Source organism: Vicia villosa, linkage group LG1, assembly GCF_029867415.1.
Source record: "Vicia villosa cultivar HV-30 ecotype Madison, WI linkage group LG1, Vvil1.0, whole genome shotgun sequence".
Lineage (NCBI taxonomy): Eukaryota > Viridiplantae > Streptophyta > Magnoliopsida > Fabales > Fabaceae > Vicia > Vicia villosa.
Genome location: NC_081180.1, coordinates 17,156,695 through 17,168,014, shown reverse-complemented (window position 1 = coordinate 17,168,014; position 11,320 = coordinate 17,156,695). Strand labels below are relative to the sequence as shown.

The 11,320-nt window shown below is 40.0% G+C and overlaps 1 protein-coding gene across 1 annotated transcript; it reads right to left on the bottom strand.

The window, feature by feature from the left end:
* Positions 1-1,181: 1,181 nt before the first annotated feature.
* LOC131655656 (F-box/LRR-repeat protein 3-like) lies at positions 1,182-9,158 on the bottom strand. The gene is made up of 6 exons (XM_058925521.1): positions 9,084-9,158; positions 2,022-2,455; positions 1,774-1,935; positions 1,617-1,695; positions 1,367-1,522; positions 1,182-1,238 (listed from the first exon to the last, which is right to left on the bottom strand). The coding sequence occupies exons 1-6, from the start codon at positions 9,156-9,158 to the stop codon at positions 1,182-1,184; spliced, it is 963 nt and encodes a 320-aa protein (XP_058781504.1).
* Between the last annotated feature and the right edge of the window lie 2,162 nt (positions 9,159-11,320).

The window sequence follows — 11,320 nt, the reverse complement described above, 5'->3', positions numbered from 1 at the left end:
AAGTCACCAAACTCCTTGTGTAAATTAACCATTCTATCGCTCACTGGTGCATGTCGTCTTACGAATGAAGGATTGCGGTTACTAGTTTCGTCAGCAACAGAACTTAGGTCCATAAACCTAAGCCAATGTTCCCTTCTCGCTTATCCTAGTCTTGACATTTTGGCTGATTCATTAAGATCAATTTCGAAAGAGTTGCATCTTGATGATTGCATACTCATTGATGTTGCGCGGATTTTACCGGCCTTGAAGTGATTCAAACAATTAGAAGTACTGTCACTAGCTGGTGTTCCAACCGTTTCTGATAAATTTAGCAAGAGTTACTTCATCGCGTGCGTTACAACATTAAGGACACTCGAATTCAGGGACTTGGATCATTGGGTTGAAGTTGAGTCCTTTATTTCAGAAATTCGAGTCTTGCTGTAAACTTTGATATAAATTAGAATTAGAGACTGAAATAAAATATGTAGATAGTGAGATTCGGCATAACTTGTTAGTATATCTAGTAGGCTGTTTTCCGAAGAGACGTGAAAATTACTCTGTTGTCGGTTTTCAACTTTTGTTTCAGTGATATGTTTATCGACCATAGTCGAGTTGTAACGGGAGAAGATGACCTTTTTTCTTTCTGGTAACATTCAGACAAATACTTTAGCAGACTTTCTAATGCACACAGGATATTTATTTTCTTGAATTAAGTTGCATAATACTGTTGCTTGTTCTTCAAGAAACACTATTGAGGTTTAACATGAACCATAATCATCTAATCATAACCCTAAAACATCAATGGTTCAAATCATGATTCACACGACAAACCGAACTCTCCATCATCCGCATGTACACTAGTAGGGTTTTGATGTATTTCTAATGTATGTAAATATATGTATTTACACATTAAGTGGCATATGAAGCTGATTATTTTGCAGTAGATTTAAAATAAGGAAGAAAGTGAAGCATTTTCACAAAACAAACACACTATATGCTACACAAGTCTTGTTCAATTCAGTGATTAAAATGTTCCAAATAGGACTCTGTATCTTTCTTGAAGAACTAGCCGCAGTATTATACATCTCAATTCAGTGATTAAAATGTTTTAAGTAGGACTTTGTTTTCTTTCTTGGAGAACAAGCTACAGTATTATACATGTCAATTTATGAAAAGTATCTTGCTCCAAATAGGATTCAACTTCATCCCAAATGCCGAATCTCTAAGTTGTCGCTTCCGCTGAGAGAATCACCTGTTAACTGCAAAAAGAAAGTATATAGCATTCAAAATCTTGTCCAACAAATCCTCTATACGAAATCGTGTTTATACATCTATTAATGACTATATGAAATCGATGGCTAGAAATGCCTTTGTTAGAGCTATTTACCTTTGAACATCCAACAATTGTAAGTGTCCTCAGCGACGAACAGCCATTGACAATCATACCTACATCACGATCCGTGAGATTTTGATAGTGTGATAGATCCAATGTATGCAGCTTTTCGGCACATGTTCCAAGTGAAAAGGCTGTCAAATAGCCAACCTGGATTAAACCAAAATGTCACAGACACTCAAGTACTAAATTCATATATCTTTAATTCAAGAATCCGTCGAATCGATATTGTAAAAAACATTACATTTTCATTGCTATTAAGGGAGAGTTCTTCCAAGTTCTCGCCAGCAACATAGTCCAAATAAACAGCAATTGCCTTATCACTGTATTGGAGAAAAAGTTAAGATTAGTTTTGAAAACAAGATTACAGTAAGCACTTTTTAACATTGTCCAAATATCACCTGAACGGAATGTGATCGAGCTTCAATGTTGTCAATCCTCGAAGTCTAATCTTAACAAATTCTAGAGATAAATCTGTCAATTTTCCTAAATTTGAAATATCAAGCGTACGCAATTTACGAGAAACAGAAGAAATGGAATTCATCGATACGTCGGTCAGATTTCTGCACAAGAGGAAATTTAAACCAGTAAGCACAAATGAGAAGTAACTTTTAGCAATATATGAAAGAAAACTGAATCAACTACTTACACACAGTCCTTTAAAACCAGAGTCGTAAGGTCGCGACCGCGTTCTTTGATATAATCCTGGATAAAGCCATCCGAAAGATCTCGAATACCAGCTAGTGATAACAGTTTTACTTGTTTGAGTCTCTTCAAGGCTTGCAAAGTCCTGTGAGTATCAATGAGATTGAAATTGCCCATATACAACTCTTCCAGAGTTGATCCAAATGAATCTGCTAAAATGTCAAGAGCAGTAGCAGTGAGACTTATACATTTGCTTATATTTATACGTGTAAGTGTTTTTACCGAAGAAACAAGTAACCGTAATCCTGCATCAGAAAGATCGAATGCACCGACAATGGATAAGTGGGTTAGTTTCGAAAAGGAGTGGTTTGGTTTTGCCAATGTTTCAGATACTGTTTCATCAGTGATAATGCAGCCACAGTTGTCAAGTTGCAATACCTATTCCATAAAATAACAATGTAGTAAAGAACTAAACATGATGAATTCTAACGAGAATGAAATAGTGATTATCATACCTCTAATTCAGAAGTGATTACAGACCCAAATTGTTTTAGGAAATCTTCTTTTGTCAACCCAGAACAATCTTGAATTTGGAACTTGGTGTGATCATCATCAGGTTCTTCCAAATTGTCCAAATTAAGATACTTGTCGATTTCTTCAAATGATGTTTCTTGTTCTTGATGCAGAACAGCTGGCTCACAAGATTGATTAGTAAAGGAAGTTTCATGTGGTTGAGGCAAACCTATAAGATCTTCAAATGATTGATTTGTTGGGTTATGATGTGTAAGGATGCAGTAGACTTCTTCAGAAAGAGAAGAAGAAGAAGAAGACATGTTTTGTTTGGTTTTAGAAAGAGAAGAAGAAGAACAAAGAGAAGAAGAAGAACAAGAACAAGAACAAAAAAAAGACTCTTTGATTTTCAGTTTCTCGTTAAGTTTGTTGGTATTTTCTCAAGTTTGTTACACTTTAGTTGTGGTAAGTTTGTTCAAATAAGATTTGTAGTTGCTTTTTTTTTTTTTTTAATAAATTAGTTTATATTTTAATTTACAATTAAAGTTTTAGATGAAAATTTAGTTTAAATAATTAGTCTTAAAATATTAGTTTTTTATTTCTTTATCCTATTGAAACCATTTTTAAATATGAAAGTTTCAAAATGTCACTTAACTTTTAAACTATTTCAAATAGTTTTTCACAAAAATCATTTTTAAAATATAATTTTTTGAAAAAAAATTATGATTTCGACTATGTTTTAAATTTCAATGTTTATGTTATACGATATCAAAATTATACTATATACAAGGGAGGACTGCACAACACGCATCTGTGCGGCGTGAACGGGCGCGTGTAGTATCTCAGGTCACAAATGGAGTTGTTGTTCCACATGATACACGCGCTCCAGCCAGACCTTCTATATCTGTCCCAGATGAGGGGCTCCCTACGCCTATTCCAGTTGATACACCGCTCCATCCGGGCCTTTCTCCATCTATCCTAGTTGAGGGGCCTTCCTGTAACGCTCGGAAAATTATCTTTGTTGTTTCTCTTTTGGGCTTTTTCCTTTGGCTTTTTGGAAACGGCACACACAACCCTTCTCGCAAAATTTAGAAGGAGGAAGGCAGCCTTGGGGAGAATGTTTCCTAGTTACATTCACTTTTAATTTATCCTACCTAAGTGGAAGCGGAAACATATCTCAATCTACCCTAAGTGTCTAGGTGTAGGGATTTCACCTAATAGAGATTTCTGAATTCCAGGAAGTTGGTTATACATAGGGAAGGCATTAGCACCCTACATATCCGTAGTACTCTACGGCAACCTTCTGTTGTTTTGTGTTTGAATTTGGTTTGTTGGTTGATTATTGGTAAATTTTTCTCCTTCGTGCTAGGAGAGGAAATGAATTGAAGAATGAAAGGTGAATTGAATGTTTTTGATGTTTTGTTTGCTCGCAAAGATTCCTTGTGAATCTCATGCCTACATATCCTTAATGGAAGTCAGAGATTTTGTAGTTAGGGGAACTAATAGGGGAATGGATTGAATTTGATGTGCCTTGTTCAAAGCTCAAGGTTGAAGCTTGAAATGATCTCTGTTTACAGAAAAGAGACAAATAGTCATCTTTACAGAGAGATATCTCTACTATTCCACCACATACATTTGAAGTGACAAAAAAGGAGGTTCATTTCATAAGATATGGGTGTCATACCTCAAAATTTTTCCACTATATTTCAAGAAAATCCTCAAGGGTTGGGGAGACAAACCCTTTCCTAAGTAATCAACCCACAAATAGGGTTTTGCTTCTCTCAAGGAAAAATTAGGTTCTAAGACTCCAAGTGGACTTTATAGCATCTCATATGCCTCACAGTATCCTCATACCAAGTTTCAAGCCTTGATTCACAAGATTGCTCAGTCAATGGCTCAAAAGGTCAACAATAGACTAGTTTGACCTAAAAATCAACTATGGTCAACATACAGTCAAAACCCTTGATTTTTGTTCAACATCAATATTTTGAAGTTAAATTCATCATTTGATCAAGGTTTGATCATGATTCATCAAGAAAAGTTCAGAAGCCAACAAAACTCATAGTTTCTAAATTAGGGTTTTGTAGGAGAAAGTCAACTGAACTTTGACTGATCATAACTCTCACATGGTTCATCACAAATTCCCCAACAAAAGCTCATTCTCAAGGAAATTCAATTCTCTACAACTTTGATTTGGGCCCAAGACCAATAAATTCATCATTTGAGAGATATGGGCCAAAACATTACAGGTCCTTCTAGAAGCTCACAAAAAGCTGCTTTTTGTCAGGACCAATATCATCAAGATAAAATCTCAAAATGCAAAAAGGGTTCCAAAGTGGCTTGTAGAGGACATCTTGGGATTTCCAAAAAGTCCTTGAAAACTTCCTTATCATAAATATTGAAGGAGTTATGATTGACAGAAGTTGGGGTAAATTGAGGAAAGGCATGAAACCCTAATTGAACAATTTTGAGTTTCTTGACCAATGGGCCTAACATATGGATTTCAAATATTTCTATGGGCTTTATAATGATCTAAAAACTATTTTTTTAATAATATTTATCTTATTTATTTGAATTTTAATTCATTTAAATATGAATAAAGCATATAAATGTGAAGATTTGGTTTCCAATTAGTTTCAATCAATCAAAAGGGCCAAATAATTGAACAAAATTCATGCAAGAGAGATTGGAAAGAGAAATATTGAAATTGGCTAAAATTAGAAATATTCATAATTATAAATCCAATCAAATTTTCTTCTCTCCAATGACCAAGGATTCAAGCCCACAAACTTGACCTAACTTGCTCTCATATATATCCTCAAACATTTCAACTAGAAAGAGAACGAAAAAGAGGGGAAAAGAGCTAGGGTTCAAAGAGAAGAAATTTCTCAAGAACAGGTGAAATTCAAAACCAAATTTCCAGGAGTTTTCAGCCCAAGCCACTGATCAAACGTCATTCCTGAGATTTCCAGGAGTCTCCCTAGGTCCAAGACAAGTCTTCATCATGCCCAGAACAAGTTTGTTAAAACTCACCGTTATTGGTAAATTTTTGAACTTTGAATCTCTCTGATTATGCATTATTGACTAATCTTTTGTGTGTAGATGTGTTCAGGGACCTATTTAAATCAGGTTAGACGTAATACATGTGGGGTTTGAGGTCTGAAGCTCGATCCACCATTTTTATGGGCTTCAAGGATGTGAGCTTTCTTCTCCCATGTTCCAGGAACCTTCTGATCTAAACGACGCCTCCAATAAGTCCAGGGAACATTACTTGTAATATCTGGGCATTTAGTTGAAGCGCTAACGTCGATTTTTGCAAGTTTTAAAATTTTCGGTTTAATGTTTTAGATTTGCAGTTGTATGAGCTCAATGCTAGATTTGAAGAAGAGAATACTGAACTTTTACAATGTGTTTCATGTTTGAGTCCTTCATCATCATTTGCAGCTTTTTATGTGAAAAAACTACTAAGGATGATTGAACTTTGTCCAAATGATTTTGTAGATGAGCAGGAAGTGGTGGTACGACATCAACTTCAAAATTATGTTAGAAAGGTTAGATGTGACCCAAAATTTGCATAGTTAAAAGGACTTTCAGATCTTTAAGCAAAACTTATGGAAACAAATAAGTGCAACGCATTTGATATGGTTTATAAGCTTCTGAAGTTAGTTTTAGTCTTGCCGGTAGCAACTACAAGCGTGAAGCGTGTTTTTTCAACAGTGAAGTTTGTGAAGAGTCAATTATGTAACAAAATGAGTGATCATTGGTTAAATGACTGCCTTGTAACTTTTATAGAAAGAGATGTTCTTGGAACAATTAACAATGATGTTATTTTAGCTCATTTTTAAGAAATGGATAGTACACGATTTTCATTGTAATTTATTGTATTAAACAATATTACTTTTTATTTAATTTTGTAACAATGATGTTAATTGAGCTCATACTACATGTCAATATTGCAAACCACAACAAATACCAATTGTCACTTGTTGCAAACCACAAATACTAACTATCAATGTCTTCTTGAGAATTTGGACTACAACCCTAGTCTCTTAAGGAACTATCAACTTCACTCGTTGAATACAAAGTTTTTGTGTTTACAAGGATGATTCTTGAAAGAAAATTACACAAGTTTGAAATACAAACAAGTAATACAAAAGTGTTAAGCAAATATTGAACAAAAGCTCACTTACTGCAAGTAAACGAACAAAAGTTCACTTACTTACAAAATTGTACAAAGAAATTACCAGAGTTATTTCAGCAGCGTTTCAACATGATGGATGTGCCTTTTCCATACCCAAAGTTTCTCCAAGTAGCCTCTCAGAAGGAGTTTCAACCAGAGTGAGATCCAGTTGACCAATGGCATGCTCTTCAGGAATGAGAACTTTGAAAGCAGGAAAATAGAGCATAAGAGGATTAGGAGGAGGATGTTAGTGAGATAGACAACAGTGAAAAAAATCAAATTTACAATATGGAAGAAGTAACGATTCTTGGCTAAGCAAGCTTAGGCTTGTGTTCACTATGTGCATATGTTTTCTCTCTTTGACACAATTCTGATGGTGTGTATGAGGGAAAATGACCCTATTGAAGAATGCATAACTCAGTGACCTGTTGAAGGGTCTAAAATCCCCACCCTAGTCATATTGAGAGGATTTAATAGGAAGTCCATGTCACAACTCAACCATGTTTTTAAACGGTTTAAAAATGTTCAAAGCCTCAATTTTTTTTTTAAGAAAGTAGATCCAAGTGAACTTTGTACAAGCATTAACAAATGACATGTAGTATCTGAAACATGAGGTGGACAAATTGGGAGATGGTCCCTTCACCATAAATCAATTCCACTAGCTTAGAATCTATAGTGTGTGATGGTGAAGAGGGAATTCTGTGGGACTTGCCCATACAACAAGGAGTACAAAAGGAATTACAATCTTTATTTTTGAAAGGAACATTACAATTGTTTAGTACAAGTTTAAGAATAGGATGGCATAGCCTCAAATTTCACTTATTAGTAGAGCCAGAATTAACAATATTAGAAATGATAATAGCAGACATTATTTGAGTCTCGTAGATGCGTCAGGACTGGAACTGGACAGATTGATTAAGGAGAATTCATACAAATCATTAGTGCTAACAGATTCTTCAAGCAGCTCAAGTAGCACTTCATAAGAAGCTTGTGATTTGAAAAGACACTTGTCAGAATTAAACATAAAATAGACTGCATTATGAGTTGAGTTTGCAGATTGCATTTCGTATACAAAATATCATTTGATAATTCTTTTTCAATTATAAAAAATTGTAATATTATTTTGTACTGGTAAAAATGTACCAGTGTGTGTTCTATGTGTAAGAACATGAAGACTAAGAAGCCTTAATAGATTTATAACAATATGCGATTATATGATGTCGGTCGAATGACCAGATACTAAGATTTTAAAAAAATGATTATATGATGGCTAAAAATTTCCCATAATTTTAACTTCCATACAAGCCATTTGGATTTGAGTATTCTTCTAAAAAACTTCATCAGATAATACAATATTACTTTGCAATGTAAAGCTATCTACTTGAAAGATGATAATACAATATTACTTGTTCTCTTCTTTTCTCTCTATCATCTCTCCTTCATCTATATTGTTTTGGTTAATGATCATACCTGATCAGAAGAATCGTCGTAGGCTGCTCGGACTGGATCTTCTAGGAAGGAGGAGGGGGGTGTACCTGCAAGGTACTCCGATGCCAAAGTGAGAAGACGAGCAAAGGAGTGCAAGTACTAGCTAAAGGTTAGAAAGAAGTGAATACCTGACCCTCTGGTTGAAGAGGGTATTTATAGCCCCCAGCGCTGGGCCATGATCTCGTTATTGGGTTGGATTCCCAAGCCCAAGTAGGAGACTGCCAGGTTTCCTGAGCGGAAATATCGGAGGTGCGTGTATGCCCTCTGTCCTGGTTAACCGCTCCGAAGTTCAAGGGAGGACGCGGTCTTTTAGGAGCCACGTGGGATCCGTACTATTCGGAGGATTGGATATGAAGGAGCCCTGCGCGGAGCAGGGTCCTCGGCAATGAGCGACGCTCGGGAGTGACGCCATATCCGAGCGCCTACTTGTACGGGGAGCGTGTGATCTTGCTGGGTGCTCTATGACCCAGCCGAGGATGCCGTATTGCCGGGCGTGCCTTAGACGGGCATCTCGGGCATAAGACTGGGCCACGGAGGATTATTGGACCCTTGGGGTTTCGCTGGGCCGAAACCATGTTGGGCCTAACCTTTGGGCCAGTCCAGAACAGGAGCCCCCCAAGTCGGAGCTTTCTGGTCAAGAAGCTGTGACTTTGATGGTGTTCGGATTTCGCGACCTAGGTGGTGCTCGGCTGTTCAATGTTCCCCGAGGATCCTTCCCTAGCTTGAGGCGTCACGCGTGGGGGACACGCGCTGACGTGGCATAGGCAATGATGGCCTAGGGTCTAGGGGACGGCGCTTGTCAGAAGGTGCGACGTTTCGCCTTCCGAGCTTCTTTCCTATAAAAGGGGGTGAAAACGTTCATTTGGGAATTTTCCTCTGTCTGTTTACTTGCTCGGCTTTAGGTGGACGATCAAGGGAACAATTTCTCGGTTGCCCAGCATTCTTGTTCGTCGCTTCGACCATCACTCCGCCGAAGGGATCTTCCCAGTCGCTGTCACCATGTCTGCAAGTAAGTTCACGTTTCCCTCGTAGTTTATTATCTTCTCGTAGTGTTCGATGGGATTACTCTTGCGGTCCCCGTCACTGATAGCTATCTGTGTTGGTTGGGCCAGGCGCGCGGCCGGCGCTTCCTTCGGGTTATCTAAGCGATGCCCGGGGTTTGTGTTGGCTCGCGGACCAGTTGTCGTCTGTGTCGGATCATCGCGTTCGTCTAAAGTTTATACGTCGTGCCTTTTACTGCTGTCGAGAGTCCTCGGCTGACGAACATATTTCCTCGATGGGGGTTTAGCCGGGGGCTCCGCTGCTCCTGCCCTACCCTTTCGCTTGCCTTGCGGTGGAAGGGTGGATTTGATGAACTATCGAATTCACTTCTCCCTTCTGCGTGCAGGTGAATCAGATTCGAGCGCTAGCTCAAGATCCGACTCGGAGTCCGACTCGACGACCAGTGACTCCGACAATTCGACGGCGACTAGTTCCGACGTCGAAATTACCGAGGAAGACGCTCCTCTATCGGCCGAAGATGCTCACGCCAAGGGAGGGGTTTCCCCTATGCCGTTATTCAGTTATGAAGGTACCGTCGCGCTCGATTGGATAGCCGATGAAGTTCTGTCGGTTGTTTCTCGGTACACCGCGTCTCTGGATGGGGCGTTTACAGAAATTGAGGTTCTGGGGGAGGGCGATCCGCCCAATTATCAAGTAACTTGCCCGTCTCAGGACGAACGTATATGCTCTCGGTTTGTCGGGGATGGATTTGCGATGTATGATTACGTGTTCAGGGAGCTCGGCTTCCGGCTACCTTTCTCTGGTTTTCAGGTTTCAGTTATGGCGTTTCTATCTCTGGCTCCGTCCCAAATTCATCCGAATGCCTTTGCTTTTATGCAGGCATTCGAGATCGTCTGTGGTTATTTGGGAATAGGCACAACGACTGCGTTGTTCGGAAGATGTTTTCGTGTTCAACGGCAGGGGTCAAACGGGCGGTACAGTTGGGTTTCGTTCAGGAATGCCGAGCGGAAACTCTTCGGAATGTACACTGATTCCGTGAAGGGTTTTAAGGATCGATACTTCGTTGTCCGCCCTCTAAGTCCGACGGCGTATTCTTCGGTGTCCGATATGGTGGTTATGCGGGATGCCGAGGGGGAGATAGCGAGGGACGAAGATGGGCAGGAGGTCAGGGAGTTCTGCACGATGTTTCCGTTTTTCTGGTGGCAGGGTCATTTTGCGTCTCCTCCGAAGTACTATGCTTGGGAGGACGAAAATTTAGATGAACAAGACCGGGAGTCATACTCGGTCCTCTGCAAATACGTGGATAGCTTTACTATTTCCCGCTGGGTGACGAAGAATGGGAACCCTGTGTTAAACGAGGATGGGGTGCCGATCACGGAGCAGCGGCCTATTAATACCAAGGCTTTGCTAGCTTGTCGGACTCCCGAGGAGACTCGGGCGTTGTTAGGTTGTGTCCATTCACCTTGCTTTGTGTTCTCTGTCCGGCGTTTTTGCTAACTTGTTTATTTTTTCTTTGCAGAGGCTATGCCGGAGAAGGAGGACACTGTCCTGAAGATGGCTCTGGATGCGAGGAGGAATCAGAAGAAGAAGAGCCAGGGGACCGGTACTGCAGAGAACTCAGCCTCGGCAGGCTCTCCTCGACAGGCTGTCCCTGACGAGAGGTCTTCCAAGAGATCTCGTCCTTCCAAGGGGGGACGTCATGATCAGTTGAATCTAGGTCCCGGGCGTGCCTTCGTGTTGCCTCCTTGCTACAAGGATGGAGGTTATTTCGAGAAGTTCCCCCTGGCTACCTCACCGGACGAAGCTCGTCGGATCAGTGAGATGGACTCCCCGTCCCTTCAGAAACAGTTGGCGTGCGACAGTGCCGCCGTGATAAGGGTCTTGGGGATGGCCCAAGTGTTGGCCAGTGGTGGCTCGGGCTCGACCGAGGCCCTGAAGGAGGCCGAGGCGGCTAAGAAGGCGGCCGAGGACAAAATGAAGGCCATGGAGACCGAGCGCAAGGAGTTGAAGAAGAAGATCGATGTGATCCTGAAGCAGAAAGACGCGGAGATCGCGGCGGAGAAGAAGAAGCTGGCCGACCTTCGACTTGAATGGGCTCCCTCGGCTGACGAGTCGCCGGACGT